At 39.6% G+C, this 18,117-nt stretch overlaps 1 protein-coding gene across 1 annotated transcript in view; it reads left to right on the forward strand.

The window, feature by feature from the left end:
* Positions 1 to 18,117, forward strand: part of ANOS1 (anosmin 1) — a 128,646-nt gene that overhangs the window by 15,795 nt on the left and 94,734 nt on the right. The window contains exon 2 of the mRNA XM_005516615.3: positions 9,266 to 9,313. Within this exon, the coding sequence (XP_005516672.2) occupies positions 9,266 to 9,313 (48 nt within the window). The remainder of the gene's footprint in view (positions 1 to 9,265; positions 9,314 to 18,117) is intronic.

Genomic DNA, 18,117 nt, shown 5'->3' on the forward strand with positions numbered 1-18,117 from the left:
TCTGCTGAATAGAATAAGACCTCAGTTGAGATCAGTCTTAGAAGTGGTAAGAGTGAAGACTGTGAAACCACAAGAAGGCAGTCATAACTCACAAGTGTGTGGAGACACAAGGATTCCTGTGGCTCATTTGTTTTTACAGCTTGTGTTTATCTAGTAGTTTTTCCTGTGCATTTGAGAAGACAGTGCTCTAAAAAGAGGAAAAGTATCCCATACTTAGAGATGCAAATTTAATCAAGGCAATACATAGTCTATTTTCAAAACTACTGATCTTTTGCTGTTTCATTGGTAATGGCCTTTGGATTTTGATGATTGTCTTTCTAGGAACTTATTAATGATGACAGCCAGGGAACAAATAGTGTTGTGTCTCATGATTTAGGTGATTTTACTTCTTTTTTTTCTTTTTCTGTTTTTGGTATATGTGAAGTTGTGGCTTTCAATGTTTCCATCTGTAACAGCAATAAAGGTTGACTTAGTATGAAATATTTAGGAAATGTCAACTCTAAATTTAGGTCAATATAGTTCTATTTGCAGTCATTCATCTACAGGAGGACCCACCATATCATTGTGATAGGAGTTAGCATGTTACAGATAATGGCAATGTCAGCATAAATCCAAAAGACATAGACTTTCTAAAAATTACTTGTGACATTCATTTTCTGGTGTTAAATCCAGATATTTAAAATTAGATGGCAGTGTGAGCCACACTGTGACCCATGATAATTCAATTTTGGTTTGTATTTGCAAACTGCAGTTATGTCACAGAATGAATTTCTTGGCTGATCAGTTTTATAAGTATTTCTTACATTCAGTCATCTCTTTAACTTAATTGCTTTGGGTTAACCAGTAACCAGCATTGACTTTTCTATGGTTTAAACATCTCTGCTGTAAAAATGGCTTCCTCTAAGGGGGTTGTACATTTGATTTAGTTGTGAGGAATCACAGTGGTTAGTTACAGTAGCAGAATAACTTCAGATGTTTGTTCCAGAATGTGTTGGTTCCCTCAGCTTCTTTTTTCAGGATACTGTTGCTTAGTGTGGTTTATTTATGTATGTATGTATGTATTTATTTAAATTTTTGAAGAGTTGTATGTTGTTATGACAGAGGAAATATATGAACATATATTAACATGTTAAGCTTAATGTTGAATTTCTACATATGTTTATATAACACAGTCAAAGTTATCTGATGGTAATATCTTAAACAGTGTGACTAATATGTGCTAAGTACTGTTTGATCTACCTTTTCTCACATTAGAGTTCTATGCAGTATTTTTTTATTGCTGTTTTTGTTTTGTTCTGGAACGTTTTATGTTTTTTTGTCTTCTCTGGGTGATCTTTATTTGGTTTTGGTGTTGAAATTTTGCTTTGTGCTTTTGCTAACTAGAATAAAGTTTAAGTACATTACTTATACATCAGAAATAAATGAAGATGTTATTATAGACCTTGAAGCGCAGCCTTGTGCTCTCAGTCTCAGCCTGGGCTGGCTCCCAGGGCATGGAAAGCCAGGGGCTGGGGGTTTCCACACTGCAGGCTATGGCCTCTCCAAGGGGAGCAGCCCCAAAGGGGTTGGCATGGGGTAGGCAGAGCTGGTAACAGGATCATCAACAGCCTCAGGCATGGCAAAAGATGACCCAGGGTCAGGGAATGCCAGGGGCAGCTGTGGGATGGGTGGGTTTGTGGTGTGCTGGGAGAGCTGGCTGAAGGTTAGGGCTCAAAGGGTTTTAGTGAATGGCACCACATCTGGCTGGTGTCTGGTCATCACTGGTGTTCCTCAGGGTTCAGTTCTAGAGCTGTTTCTGTTCTGTACATTTATTTATCAGTGCTCTGGAGGAAGCAGATGAATGCAACATTAGTACAAGTTTGCTGATGATTCCAAATTGGGAGGTGCTGGTGACTCTCTTGAGGGATGAGAGGCCTTGCATCGGTATCTAGATAGGTTAGAGCATTGGGCAGTGCTTAATGGGATGCAGTTTAACAGTTAAAAAATGTTGGATTCTGCATAATTCTGGGCACAACTATAAACTGGCAGAGGAGAAGCTGGAGAGCAGTCCTGCAGAAAAAGATCTGGGGTGATGGTCAGCGTCAGGCTGAGTAGGAATCTGCAGGATGCCAAGCAGCCAAGAAGGCAAATCACATCCTGGAGTGCATCAAACACATCACCACCAGCTGCTCAAAATGGTGATTATCCCACTGTTCAGCATTGCTGTGGCCTCACCTGGAGTGCTGTGGGCAGTTCTGGGCCCCAAATTTAATAAGGATGTGAAAATCCTTGAATGCACCCAGAGGAGGGCGATAAAACTGGTTACAGGGCTGGAAGACACGTCCTGAGAAGAGTGGCTGAGGACTTTGGGCTTGTCTAGTTTGGAGAGGAGGAGGCTGAAGGGTGACATACTTGCTCTCTATCTGGAAAGGGGAAGTGGAGAGGAAGGTGCTGATCTCTTCTTGGGATCTACTAACAGGACATATGGGAATGGCTCAAAGCTACACAGTAATATTCAATTTATTATTTGTTAATGCTTACTTTTTTCAGCTTAATTTTTGATTAGAACCATTATAAGGCAACAGAAATCCCTCACTAAGGAAATATTTCCATAAAATAGAATGTACAATGAAATTAGAAACTATATAAGAAGCAAAATATACTCACTTTAGTTGTTTGCATTTCCTTCCTTTCTTTCCTGAACGGAAGCCAAGGAACCAGAATATTACTGTTATTTTGTTGTATTTTATGTGTACTGTTGTTCTTGTATCCATGGCTTCTCCTCCAATGGATGGTCTTCAAACTTGACATACACTGGACAAGCATGTAGTAGAAAAAAATGCTCAAAATATATTTGCCTAAGTTGTTCTTGAAAAGAGCCAGTCTTGTTTTTGAGGTGGACCTTGCTATTGAACTTCATAACTTTCTCCTTCGCAACCTTCAGCTCCATGTTTCTCCTGTTCATTTTTAGAGTGGTTTCGTTCCACTGGGCAGGTTTTAGTCGTCACTCCAGCCTGTTGCTGAGTTGTCTCAAAGTGCATAAGGGCTTAAATTTGCTGTAGCTTGGTGAATGACTTTCCGGGCAGGTGTTGATAGTGTTGTATAACAGGGTATCCTCTTTTCGTTTTCCTGCTTTATTTTCAAAAAAAAAAAAAAAAGTTCCATTTATTTGTATGCAAAATACCAGAGCCCAGGAGAGGTGGTACTGTGGTTCCCCTGCCCATACATTTACTACAAGTTTGTGTTTAATCTTAACAGAAAGGCTTTGAGAAATAAATTTTTCTTTGGCATTTCCTATCTGTTGGTTTTGATATCTCTCCCCACTAACTGTACAGACTTTTCTGAAATTCATTCCTAATTGCATACTTTTGTATTTGGGAACTGGGAAGCCTAGTTTGAACTTGTTGATTCTGTTTTCCACCTTAGTTCCACATTTCAGAGCTGGACCTGGGGATGCACAGCACTGACATAGATAAGTCCCTGCATTAATTTGTGTCATAATGAGCATGCAGTCAGGAAATGCATGTCAAACACAAATTATATTTTACTGTTACTTTCAATTTCATGGTATTGAGGTTTTTGAAAGGGTAAGGAAAATGTATATTGAGAGCCTCTCTTTAAATTCATCATTGCAACAGTTATTGATTTGTCTACTCAAATGTTCTGTTTTACTTCAGTGGGTACTGTTATTTGAAAGGTTTATTTCTATGTTTTTTTGTCTTTTTGAAAGAATCAATTAGGTCATCAGGAGAGAGGCCACTTCTGAGAGACAGTGGTTTCACACAAATGTGGATTGAAGATTGGGCAGGGGAGAAGAGACTTCCAAAACTGATAATAGGTATAGAGCTACTGTCGTAGCAGATTAAGTGGCTAGTTTCCATAGCTCATCTCCGGCATTTCAAAAGAAGGGTTGAATCTCCTAACATAATTATGGACAGAGATGCAAATTAAGTCATTTTATACTGGCTTTTTTAGCCATTGCTCCAATTAGAGACCAGTTTGTACTTGCTTGTGAATGTTATTAACTTTTTTCCCATGAGGCCTACTGTAGATAGAAGATTGATTTTTTTTTTTTTTTTCTTGCTTCTCTACACGTGTTTTTTTTCCTTACAGGAGATGCTGCACAACTTTCCTTTTTTCAAGGCACAGAATATTGATGTTTCTCTTAACTGTTTAGAACCAAGGGCATTTGTGGTTTACCAGAGGAAAGCAAGTGTGCACAAATACTTGCTGAAATGGATCTTGTAATGTGAGCTTGTAATCCTGTGAGTCTCGTAATATTTATCTATTGCTTTGTTTTAGGTTTTTTTCCCCCTTCTGTTTTTGCTTTTGTAAGCTCTTTTTCTTGTATATTTCTTGTCAAAGAGCCCTGGTCTTTGAAGGTCTGATTCTTGAAGTTTGTCTACTGTTTGTTTCCTTCCTGGCAGATTGCAAGTGTGGGGCTCAGGTGGTGACCTGAGTTCCTCTAATCTAATTCTAATTTCTAATCTGATTCCTCCTGTATGCTGTTGGAGACTGCTTTAGTTTCCTCTACCTGATAGCTTTCATATGTGTCAGGCCTTGGAAGATGGGATACTTGGAATTTGTTGAGTGCAGTTTGCTCTCCTCAATATGCAGATTAAGATGCTTCAAGGTTACCCTGAAGATACACTGTGCAAGGCTTTTATAAGTGGGTAGGAACAGTGGTATTTAACTTTTCCTTGAAGCCATTTCTGCACTGCACATTGAAGCCACCACTAAAGACTATGTCAAAACTCACTGGCGTAAGTCAGAATTGGGTTTGAAGAAAACCAGATGTGAGGGAACTGAGAATGGAATGTGGGAGCATGTAAAATGCAACAGATAAAACACAGATTTCTGATTATTTGAAATTATGGTTTCAGCCAGGTACACTGGCACGAGCAATAATCTCAGCTGAATGTGATTAACCATGTGTTAAGATGCAAAGTGGAGGAGAGCCTTCATTTAGTGTTTGTGCTTGCTCTGATACCTTGCTGTTCAAAGGAAACCTGTAGAATTTTTTTTCCTTATGTAATGAAAGAACATTCACATCATATTTGTTTATGTGAAGTTGAAATTGCTAAACAGTATTTTTACATTCTGACGGACTTACTTTTTAACTCATGTACTAATGGTTTTCGGTAGAGAAATGAAAACAGTTGTAGATGTTGAAATTATCAAGTAGGGGAACCACACATCTGGGCATTTATGGCTTTATTGTCTCAAGTAACAGATACAATTTAAAAGCAGAGGTGCTTTTTGTAGTTCAGTGGAAAGTAGCAGCATAACTGAAACAAAGTGGTTAGCTGCTACTGATCTGTTATTGCAATCAGCTACTTCTGTCACATTTTATGCGAAGTAGAAAGGGGGATAAATTGAAACCAGCACATAAAATATTGTTTTAACATTGCTGCTGGCTAGGTTTGTAAATGGAAATAATAAATCCTAATACAGCTTTGAGAGTAATACTAAAGAATTCCCACTAGCTTATGTTATTTACCGCTGTTCTAAAGTTTTATTTCTTTTATTTATGTCTCTTTTCAAAGGGGTTGGACCTGAGATTAGTTAGCTAATCTTATGCTAGCAAATCTGAGTTTTAGCTAAATTTTACAGTAATAACAGATAAAAATGATATTATAAAATCAAGTAGTATTGCATGGTAATCTCCTGGAAGATAAATTTTCATAAAGTATTGAAATTAAATGGTATGAACTGATGGTTTTAAAATGCTCCTAAATAATTGCAAAGAAGTGGAAAGGAGTGAAAAAGAGTGGATATGTCTTTATTATCCCCATAGCTTCCTTGGAGTAGAAATTGTTAGCATTTCAGCTCATTTGAAAAAAAGATTTATATAAGTCTTCTGAAGTTCAGATTAAGAGTTGTGGTGAAAGCCAAAGCATTCTGTGATTCTGACTATGGAGATGGTAGAAGTCACTTACAAAATTATGGAAGTTGGAAGGGTCTTTAAAGGTCATCTAGTCCATCTCTCCTGCCCTGGCATCTTCCATGAGATCATGTTAGTCATTGAACAGTTCCAGTGATGGAGCATCCACCACTTCTCTGGGCAACCTGTTTCAGTATCTCACCCACCCTTATCATAAAAAGTTTCTTTCCTACATCTTTTCTAAATCTATACCCTCTCAGTTTTCATCTGATGCCCTTTGTTCTGTCACTACAGGCCTTGGTCTCTTTCTTGTAAGCCCCCTTTATGTAATGAAGGGCTGCAATAAATTCTCTCTGGAGCATTCTCTTCTCCAGGCTGAACAACCCCAAGTGTCTCCGCCTTTACTGAGAGGTATTCTGGAATATCCTCAGATAATTTTGGTGGCCCTTCTCTGGACCCGCTCCAACAGGTCCTTGACTTTCTGTCCTGAGGATCCCAGAACTGCATGCAGTTCTCCATGTGTGGCTCTTGAGGGCAGATTAAAGGAGGATGATCCCTTCCCTTGACCTGCTGGCCATGTCTTGGAAGCTTTTGTGAACATGTGATTACACATTTGTATGAAGACATGCAGAAACATGATCTTTTTAAACCTTCATGAAGAGATCCAGCTTCAAAGAATAGGCTTCATAATTGTGGTAGCAAATCACTATGTTCAAACTTACAAACTTTGGTGAGATCAGAGCACAATGCTGCAGTTTTGAAAAACTATTGCAGTTGATTCCATTACAACGATTCTAATGTATCTATTTCTCCTTCTGAATTGTACATTGACAGAATAATTTTTACTTTATCTGTGTGAGTTTTATACATAAAAGGTTATGTATTGTTGTGGTTAAGAGGCAGCTGGCAGCTAAGCTTGACATGGCTCGCTTACTTGATCTGTGGGTGGGACTGGGGAGAGCATCAGAACAGTAAAGTGGAAAAACCTCATGGGCTGTAATAAAGACAGTTTAATAGGTAAAGCAAAAGCCATGCACAAAAGCAAAAGCAAAGCAAGGAGTTATTTCAGTGTTTCCCAGATGTTCAGTCATCCCTTTTGTCATGCATAGTGGTGATTTGGGAAGACAAACAGCATCACTCCAAATATCCATCCCTTCCTCCTCCCCTTGGCATTATATGTTGAGTGTGATACTGTACTGTATGGAATATCCCTTTGGTCAGTTGGGATTTTGGGATTATCTGTCACAGGTGTGTCTGCTTCCAGCCCCTCATGCCCCCCTTGCCCTCCCTGCCTGGATGAAGTGAGAGCAGAAAAGGCCTTGATTCTGTATGTAAGCACTGCTCAGCAGTAACCAGAACATCCCTGTGTTGTCAACACTGCTTCCAGTACAAATCCAAAGCATAGAACATACTAGCTAGTGTGAAGAAAAATATGCCAGATGAAACCAAGGTATGTAACATATGTATATTATTCCATTATTTAGATCACTCTTTAATAAAAAAAGAAAAAGTAAAAATTGAGGAAGAGAAAAAGGTATAGTGCTGCTATATTAGTACTTTGCATTCTGGCCTACCTGAATTCCTCCTCCTTGGTGTCCTGGGGTGACTTTATGATACTGGTATCCCCAGTCATCTGGTTTGTTATATGTAAGTTCTGCACCTTTAAAACTGGCTCTGAGAGCGAAGAGGGGGAAGAAGAAGCACGCAATTTGTGTTGAAAGAAAACATCACTCCCACACATCCTGTTCCTGGACTCTGGTGTCTGCAGCACGGACAGACAGCGGGGAGAGCTTCTCTCTGGCTTTTAGTTAGTTTTAGCTAGCTGAGGCAGAGGAGTTCCCTGGACCTTTTTTACTTTTTTTTCCTGCATCTGTGCAAGCCTGCTCTGGACTGAACACCCAGCCAAACCCCGGGAGCTCACGCCTGTGGCCCACCGGGGCCTGGGCCTCAGCACTTTCCAGTGCCACCGAAAGGACTGATAAGAACTTGAGCGAGCCGAGCTACAGCACATGAAAAGGACTTTTCTTCCTAGATTTGCCATCCCATGGAAAAGCAAGAGGTTTTATTGTTTAATATTATTCAATTTCTGTTAAATAAACAGCTTTTTCCACTTCTGTCCAAGGAATTTTTATTATTATTATTTTTTTTTCCCCCCCCGGACCAGGTGGGGGGAGGGGTCATTTGAATTTTTTCCCTGGGGAAACCCCGATTTGGAGTTTTTTCTCCCAAATTTGACCTAAACTAGGACACTTGGAAACTGATTTCCAGATCTATAGTTGGTGCCAACAGTGATGGTATACTGCAGTCACAGTCCCTGCGGGAATACCTTGCCTAATTCCTGTGGAAGGGTTTCCTTTTACTCCCTCATAGACTAACAATTGCAGTCCAGTTCTGATCAATAAATTTACCAGAATCTTTATCCTTTCTGCTTCCAGAGTATGGACTTATAAATGATGGATGAAGTACATACATATAATGGTCTAAAAGTGTGTCAGCTTAGGATGTATGGCAGAATTTGTACTCCATTTCTCATGTTCAGTTATTTAGGTCTTCCTAATATTGTTTCAGTCTTCCACTATGCAGAAAGGTGGTTATTTTTTTGTGTTTTTTTTTGTTTTGTTTTGTTTTTTTCATCTTTTAACACCACAAATGTACACTTCTGAGCTGTGGGGTTTTCTTAACCAGGAAATACTGTTTCCAAAATTGACCCTTCAGAAACGTCTCTAGAAGAAAAGCAAGTTGCTGTTTGTCCCTGTGCCAGTTTCATACTTCTCTTTCACTTCTCATCATATTTACTTTTCCTTTAGCTTAAATTATTATTTTGCATGTTTTACTGTACTGGTTGTTTTACTGCAGTCAGGATAAATCAGTTACATAATTTTCTTATCTCAGAAATGCACTTTATTATCAATATATAAAATAAAACTGGCACTGGTGACTTTCAGGGAACTCATGTTGTATTTAATTGAATTTTCCATTTACTTAAAGGTGGTTCATTATCTTTGCTTGATAATTTATTTTAAGCATTATGCAATATTGAAATGCAACTAATGGACTTTTCATGAATCACTACTGATCTATATCAATTTCTTAAATGCAAGTGTTACCTTTTGTTTACTCCTCAGCAATTCTAGACAAGCTAGTGTTTACAAAGATGGACTAAAAGATTACTTTGGTCTGTTTTCCACCAAATGCTTTCCTAGCTTTTTTATTTTCACTTTACACTTGTGTGAGCCTTTAGCACCACACAAGGGACTAGGAGTCAGGATTGGTATTTACTTTGTTTCACAACATCTTTGTCTAAGTAGAACTGGATGGTGTATTCCATTTAAACATGTTAGGGTGAATATGTCTAGCATGAAAGAAATATTAATATTCATGTACATTTTCTTTGTCTTTCAGAACAATGGGTCACTTGCTTGGTGCCAGAATCATAAACAGTGTTCAAAGGTAAATTATGTTTTTTCTTCTCTCATTTATGTTACCTATCTGCTTTCAGTCTCTTGCCTGTAGATTAAGTGCTTTCCTTCTTAGCCTATTTTCAGAAGTGTCTGTTTACATTTTATTTGGAAATCTCAAGCTGTAATAAAATATCAAAAATTAAAACCAAGTGATTTACTCTTTCAGGACCATGGAGCCATGTTGGAGGCGACACATCAAGCATAGTTAAACCAACATAATTCTGTCACTTTAAGGAAGTTTACACTTGCTAGAAACTGGTGTGTCATTTGTGTTATTTTTCAGTATTTTTGGTCAGAAGAGAGTAAAACTGTCAATAACTTAAAAATCTTACTCCAACAGCACCAGGGTGTTTCAACGTTCAACATTTCATTCAGTTTGGGTATTTAATTTTTATCCTGAGCCTGAGTTTCTTTGAAAGTATTCCTGACACAAATCCTGGTGGCTCTACTGATGTCCCTTTCCCATTCTAGCACTTAAACCCTGAAAGCCTAAAGGGTAGCTGAGCTAATTGTCAACTCATTTGCCTGTGCAAGGGTCTTACTGTGATGCCTGGATGGAAGCAGCAATGATTGGTGAACTTGAGTGGGTCAAATGGAATTGCACATTTGCTACTGATTGTTGACAAACATTCATTGGGCATTTGTGTAAACATCCTAATAATGTATTTTTACAATAATTCAGGCCTTTTAACTTCAATAATTATTCTTTATTCATGAAGATTGTACTGAAAATGGAATTAGATTTAAGTAGCATTGTTCTGTACTGTTTCAAGAACGCAGTTGATGTTAAATGCTGATGCTAACCCTTGATTTTAACACATGTTGATTTCTTGTATGCATTTAAAGAATCAGATTACACATTCACTGATCTGTCACATTCTGTTGACATAAAAGGGATTGGAAATGAGTCCGTTGCCGGTAAATAAAACCAAGTTGATTGCTTTTATCAGTATTAAAATCCAGTGTATAACACTGCCAATATAAAAAAATACTGAAACATTTCCTATTAGCTGTGCCACACTGCTAATGATTTCATTTCTGCAATAAAATCTTACCATTCTTAAAATTCTTCTTGAAAACCCCAAACAGATGCACGAAGGACATATTTCATGATAACTGAATTGTCTTCACAGGAAAGCATGAGGGCCTTGTTCCACAGTGATCCTGGATATATTTTTTAAAAAATTTAGTTGTGAAGGCTACTACTGTAAGTAATCTGAAAGGTTTTCCAATGTTTTGTCTGCTCAATCAAGAAGGAATCATACAAGAAAAGTAGTCCAGGTTTTAAAGCAGGGCAGAGGTTATAGGAATATCTCTCCAAGTCACACCCAAGTTTATTGAATCCACATAAGGTGTATATAAGCTGACATGAATTTTCTTAATTTTCTTAAAATTTCTTAAAATTGAATCAGTATCTTGAAACCAGTGTCAAAATGCTACGAATTAATATTATATTGTGTTAGAAAACAATGATAGTTTGAGTTTTAAATTACTTAACATGTGCTTTGCAGTCATGTTACCCTGTGTTTTTCATTCTTTCTTGGGAAGGTAATACATTTTCCTTAAGAAAGTAGCTTTGCCATATTTAGAAAATAAATAAATATAAACTTGGCCAAATTGTTAGCAGACCTGAAGTTAAGCATAATGTTGTCTTTTCAAGATGGCTTTGAGTTTCTGTGTTTTGCAATGTGAAGTTAAACAATTGCATTAGCTAACTGAGATTTTCTAAGTGATGCAGGGAATTCAGTTAACATTTTAAAAATACAAATTCCTTTCACTTCTTCTCAGCACCTTAGTGGAGGAGGTTTATATGAGTGTGACAGGTAGTGCAGGGTTTCACCAGGAAGGGTATGTTGCTCAACCTGACTACAACTGTGTGGAAGGCCTTGTTGGGGATATAAAGGTTGCGGGCAGCCTTGGCTACAGTGACCATGAAATGTGGAATTCAGTATTTGGCAAGAAGGAGGCAGAGCAGGAATTAAGATAGTAAACATGAACTTGTGGAGAGCAAGCTTTAGCCTCTTTAGGGGTCTTCTTGGAAGAATCCAATGGGAACAGATGCTGTGGGGAAGAGGGGTCCAGGAGAGCTAGTTGATTTTAAAGGATCAGTTCTGCAAGGCTCAAGAATGATGCATCCTGGTGAGCAAGAAATTGGGCAAAGTGGGGAAGAGACCTGTGTGGATCAATAAAGAACTTGTGTCATTTCTCCAATGTAAGTAGGAAATACACAGGAGATGGAAGCAAGGCTTGACCACTTGGAATGAATATAGAGAGGTTGTCAGAGTGAACAGAAATGAGGCAAGGAAGGCCAAGACACATCTGGAATTAATGGAATGGGAACTGTGGTAACAGAGGACAAGGAGAAGGCAGAGTTGCTGAACAGCTGCCTTACATCAGTCTTCACTGACAAGACCAGCTTTCAGGAATCTCTGACACAGGAGACCTGGGTTAGGGAGTGTTGTAAGGAAGACTTTCCCTTGGTCAGGAAAGACACCTTGACATCCACAAGTCCATGGGCTCTGATGGGATGCACCCACAAGTACTGAGAGACCTGGTGAACACTATAAGTAGGCCAACCACGATCATATTTGAAAAGTTGTGGCAATCAGGGGGAGGTGCCTGAGGACTGGAAGGAAATAAGTTTCACCCCAGCCATCAGAAGAGGCAAGAAGGAAGACCTAGGGAACTTCCCAGCTAGTCAGCCTCACCTCAATCCCTGGAAAGGTGGTGAAGGCCATCTCTGTTCATATGGAAGACAAGTAGATTATCAGGAGTGGTCCTTGACCAACCTGATTGTCTTCTGCAGTGAAACAACTTACCTGGGTAGACGGGAAAATGCGCTGGATATTGTCTACCTCAGTTTCAGCAAGGCTTTTGACACTTTCAGTGTCCTTGTAAACAAACTCAGGAATGGATGGATTGAGAACTGACTGGCAAATTGCAGAGGGATGTAATCAGTGGCACAGGGTCTGGCTAGGACCTGTCAATTTTGGTATCCCCTGAGGTTCCACACTGGGCCCCGTATTGTTTCTCTTGTTTATCAGTGACTTGGATGAGAGGGCAGATGCCTCCTCAGCAAGTTCAGTGACAACACAATACCAAGAGGAGTAGCCGATACCCCTGAGTGCTGTGCAGCCTTTCAGAAAGACCTCAACAGGGTGGAAAGATGAGCAAGAAAGAATTGCATGAAACTTAACAAAGGCAGAGTCCTGCACCTGGGGAAGAACAACCCTCTGTACCCTCTGTACAGCATGGGGATTGACCTGTAAAGCAGCTCTGTGATAATGACCTGGTGGACATGATGGTGGACAACCATCTGTCCATGAGCCAGCCGTGCGTTCTGGTGGCCAAGAAGGCCAGTGGGATCCTGGGGGGCATTAGGAAGAGCATTGCCAGCAGGGAGGTGATCCTGCCCCTCTACTCAGCCCTGCTGAGGCACATCTGGAGTGCTGTGGGCAGTTCTGAGCTCCTCAGGAGGAGAGGGACATAGAGCTCCTGGAGCTGGTCCAGTGGACAGAAAAAAAGTGATTAAGAGACTGGAGCATTTCTCCTATGGGGAAAGGCTGAGGAAGCTGTGCTTGTTCATCCTTGAAAAGCAGATGAGGTCCCCTGTCAGTTGTCTATCTGAAGGAAGGGTGTCAAGTGGATGTCAAGTGGCTCTTCTTAATGGTGCCAAGGACAAGAGGCAGTGAGCAGAAACTGGTGGACAGGAAGTTCCATCTGAACGTGAGGAAGAATTTCCTGTGTGGGTGACTGAGCGCAGGTTGCCCAGAGAGGCTGTGGAGTCTCCCTCGCTGAAGAACCTTCTGAACTCAGTCCTGTGCAGTGTGCTCTGGGATGACCCTGCTGGAGCAGGGAGGTTGGACTGGATGACCACTGTGGTCCCAGCCTTACCAATTCTGTGATTCTGTTAGATATCTCAGATGACTGTGAGCAGCAAAATATTCACCAATTTTTAAAAATCAAATCTAATTTAGTAAGATCTCTGCAGAAGTCTGTTTTTCAAGATCTGCAGAGGGTCTTGGTTAGGGCCCCCTCAGTCCTGCTATGCCACTGAGGATGATAATAAGCCGTACTGATGCCCAGGGGTCTGGTGACCTCTAGGGAGCACCACCCTATTGATGAGACTGGCCAAGCAGTTTCTCTTCTACCAGAGTCCAACTACCAAATCCATCTCTGTAGTTTAGAGAGGGGGATGTTGTGAGAGACTTTGTTAAAGGCCTGGTTAAACCAAGCCATGCCATGTGTCTCAAATCACCTCCCTATCCTCCATGTGCCTTAGCATAGCTTCTAGAGGGATCTGTTCCATGATTTCCCAGGCATGGAGATAAGGCTGACAGGTTAGTAGCTCCCAGAGTCCTTCTATCTACCTTTTTCAAAAATGGGTGCAATGTTTCTCTTTTTCCATCCACCTGGATCTTCACCTCTTTACTGTGACTTTTCAAATATTATGGCAACTGCATCAGCCAGTTCCTTCATGTCTCTGAGATACACCTCATCAGGTGTCATAGACCATGCATGTTCCAATTCCTCAGGTGGTTATGGGCCTGACTTTGGTTACAGGTGGAGCGACTTTGCTCCTCCAGTCCAGTCCCTCTCTTGCAGCCCATCTAGATGGGAGATGTGGGTAAAAAAAGGTTGCCTTTGAAGTCTGAGGGAAAACCTCAGCCTTCTTCCTAACCCTATTTGACTGTGTCCTTATATTCTTGTCAGGACAGGTGTCCATACTTCCACTGCCTGTGCATTTCCTTCTTGTCCTTTAGCTTGACCAGAAGGTCTCCACACATCTATGCAGGTCTCTTGCCTTCCTTTCTTGATTTTTTACACTTGGGGATTGAGAGTTCTTGTCGTTTGTGGTATGTGTCCTTAAAGATCTGCCAGCTCTTTTCTGGTCCCTTGCTGTTTGGAGCAGTTTCCCAGGGAGTCCTGTTGATTAATATCTTGAAGAACTGGAAGTTTACTTCCCTAACATTTAGGGTCCTGACCACATCCAGTTGGATTTTGAGCATCTCCATACATAAAGACCACAATCTCTCTCAGCTGCCTATTTCAGTGTTTGACTACCTGCACAGTAAAAGAGTTTCTGTATATCTTGTTTTTTGATTTGTGCCTGTGCCTGAGGCTTCTTGTGCCTCAGCCATAGGCATGACTGAGAAGAGCCTGGCTGCCTCTTTTTCATTGCGTCCCAATGGATATTTATAAACATAAGTAAGATCCCTCTGAGCCTTTTCTCCAGGCTCATCAGTCCCAGATATCTGCACTTCTCTGTATATGGCAGATGCTTTAGCCCCTTAATGGAATTCTTGGCCCAATGTATCCTTCTTCTTTTCTACTTACAATTTCTAAGCCCCAAATGACTCATGCCTACTGTCATTTGAAAAGCTCCTGTCCTTAAAATCCCATTGCCTTCTAGTGGCCATTCTTGCTAAATTGTATGTAAATGCACAGCTTTTGCTGTTCCTGCTCCATTTTTCTGGTTTGTTTTTATGTCTGAGCTCCACAGTTCCAAGGCTGTTCTTCTCAAGTACTTGGAATTGCTGAGGATATAACAGGTGCTTCCCTACAAAAACAACAGTTAGAGCTGATTGCTGCTGAGAGTAACATGAAAGGGCAGAGTCCTGCATTGATGCTGGCTTAGTGAAAAATGTATTTTAGCTCTAAGTGGGGGGGCAAGGGGGATGAAATAACTGGGAAAGGCATTTCAAGGGAATTTGTGAAGTAGACATAATTTAATTTCTTTTACAGCTCCTTACACCAGGTTTTCTTTTTGTAGAGAGCTGAAAGTCTAGAGACCAGCAGGCATAATTTAGAGCTGCATGTGCCGTGGCATTTACAAGGACTGGAGATAAATGGGGATCATCATAACGCACTGTGAATTGCAATACAACTTTCTTGTTCCCAGTGGCCAAGGCAGTGGTCCCTGATTGATTGATTCTGCGAGGAGGCTGAAAGGCTATTTTTTAAATTTTCGGAACTGAGAGGAAAATGTGAAAATAAAGATAAACAATTTACAAATCTGCAGACAAATAAACAGAGTATTTGACTATCTCCAGAAGACAGTTTACTTTCTTTTTAGAATAGTATACACTCCTGAATTCAGCATTCCAGCAATTGTTTCAGGCTTCCAGCTGAGCTCTTTCCAGAGATAATGCAGGTGGAAAGATGAGTTAATGGTTTAAACAATTAGAGATTTGATGCAGTCTTCCATCTGTCAAAGCCTACTGAAATGAAAGCTCACAGTTTTAATTTGTGCCTCCAGCATCTAACTCAGTCTGAAATGGTGTCAGTGATTTGCCCTGCCCACAGTAGTGTTATTCTTATGTTAAGCATTCTGTGCACACATGCTGAGAGACTTCTATCAAACATATTAGTGTGCATTTGAGAGATCATTAGCCTGAAGTAGCTGAAACATTCCAGGTTTCTTAGCCAGGAACCTCACATCTCTGCTGGAAAGTGTGTTGAGCCACTGTTATTTACACAATAAAGCAGGATAGGGATAGCTTTGTAAAGTTTAGCAGGAATAGTGGTACTATTTAAGTAGCACTCATGAAAGGGTGAGATAATGAGTATTTTGGTTTTTTTGTCTAAAAAAGATGGAATGAATAAAAATTTCTTTCTTGGTCTGCTAGACAGATACTATTTTTCTTTCATCTGGTAAAAGCTAAGGTAAAACCATTGAATAGAATTGGAGTTCATATGACTTGGTCAGATTATTGTTCTGCTAAATAGATAAAAAGTAATGAGCATATAAGAAGACATGTATACTTATTGTTTGTGTTCTTATGGATTATTTGATTTTTTTAATATTCATCTATAAAAAGGTACAGTGAACTGAGAGAACCATAGTGGTTAGATGATTAAAGGTATACTGGCTAATAAATAGGGTGACTGAAGTTTTTGGATATTTGTGTTTGGGGAAGTAGAAGAATGAGCTTTGTGATTCAGTGTTTATATGAAAGCATTAGTCTATAAGTGTGTTGTGATTACAGGGAATCCCTTTGTTCCTAAGGGCCTTAAGAACTGACAAATAAACAGAATTAAAATCCAAACAATATTTGCAGTACTCTGTAATACTTTGATCTATTGCTCTATATTTATAAATACAGAGTTTTATTTTTTGGGGCATTGAAAAAACAGTTGTGTTAGAACATGAAATAAGTGAACATGAAGTAAGTTCATATTCTTTTCAGTTGCTCTGTTGCATCATGTCAGTCATCCTTCCAGTCTAATACTTGTGTAACCAGCTAGATTTCTCAATAGATTAGTAAACCTGTAGGTCTGAAATTACCTACTGCTAGAAAAATAAACTTACTTCAGCCCTATTACTTATTTTTGTGGGATCCTGTGCAACCTAAAGGATATGTCCTTTTCAAACACTAGTATTGGCTTCTCACCTCTTGCTGCTTACTGTTTCGGTCACCTTAAATTTTTTTGCCTTGGAAGAACAGACCTCAGGACTTTATGGAAGGTGTTTTGCTTGGCCTTCACTCTGAATGATGCTGCTGATACCTTTTCGTCGCTAGTAAAAATAGTTAGAATCAAGTTACTTTGTTTTTCCCTCGTTAAAAGATTACCACGACCGCCAGAGCCCTTATGAGGGATAGGAAAAGATCAGATAGGTTTTGTGTCCCTGTAGCCCAAGTTTTTGTTAATGTGGAATTCTGCTGAGGTTCTTATTGAGCCTCAGCATGACTTTTCAGACAGAAAGGTCTGATTCTTTTGGAGCTTGCTCTTTTGGCCAGTTGTTCAGTTTTAAGGAGGTAATCAAGTCTGATTTCTGTGCTGTTTGAAGTTTGAACTCCTGAATACTGAGCAAACCAAGCCAATGTTGAGTGTAACCAGCTGAGGATTAAGTAACACTCCTTCACAGAGGAAGGACACAAAATTGTCATTAATGACTGAATTGTGCCAACACTGGCTTTGAGGGCAATAGCATAGCAGTCTCAACTCTGTTCTCCGAAAAGCAAGTGCTGGCTTTAGATTTTAAATCTGCATATGCTGTGGTATATAGAGACATACACTACTGCTAAAGGGAGGAATGTGTGTGGGGGGGTGCTCACATATAAACACAACGGATATTATTGAAGCTGGCATGCTGAAGCACTAAATGCTTCTTTAACTTGGCTTTATCTGCTTCAGTGAACACTCTTCAAAATCCAAGGATAGTCAGACTGCACGATCCTTTATTTAGAGGTATTTGTGCGCAAAAAGAATCCCTTCCTAGAAACTTTGGAAATACCAGTGCAGCTATGCAGTCTAATCAACGGTAAATTTTTGTGATCTAAAAAGCAGTTGATAAGTAACATCTAGAAGAGGGATGATTACCATTGGAGCAACACTGGTCAGACAGTAAAGACAGATGCTACTGAGACTAAGGAGAATTAGCAGTAAATCTTGTTGAAAACAAGCAACAGATTTATCTTTCTAAATCTTCAGTTTTACCAGGTCTCTCACCACTCAGTTTGCTCAAAGCTTGTACATTTTTTTTCCTCATTTTTCAATAACTTTGCATGCTATATGCAGAGAGAAATATGTGACATGAAAGTGTATTTGAGATTTTGATTTCCCAAATACAGTCTTAGTTCCCAAAGCTCAGCTGCCTGAATTACTATCAGGAAATTTTAATAGCTCAAGTAAGTCATAGAATCTGTACAAAATTTATAAATTTGCAGTTGAGATGAGAATTTTATCTTATTACATTACCTTTCATTAACCTAATTAATTTGTAGTGCAAAACAGGCTCTAATAGTCTGTTTAAATGTATGGTCCTTTTCTCCTCTTGTGGGAGACAAT

This window comes from Pseudopodoces humilis, chromosome 2 (assembly GCF_049639895.1).
Source record: "Pseudopodoces humilis isolate 2021_Gansu_Grassland_sample_001 chromosome 2, ASM4963989v1, whole genome shotgun sequence".
NCBI lineage: Eukaryota > Metazoa > Chordata > Aves > Passeriformes > Paridae > Pseudopodoces > Pseudopodoces humilis.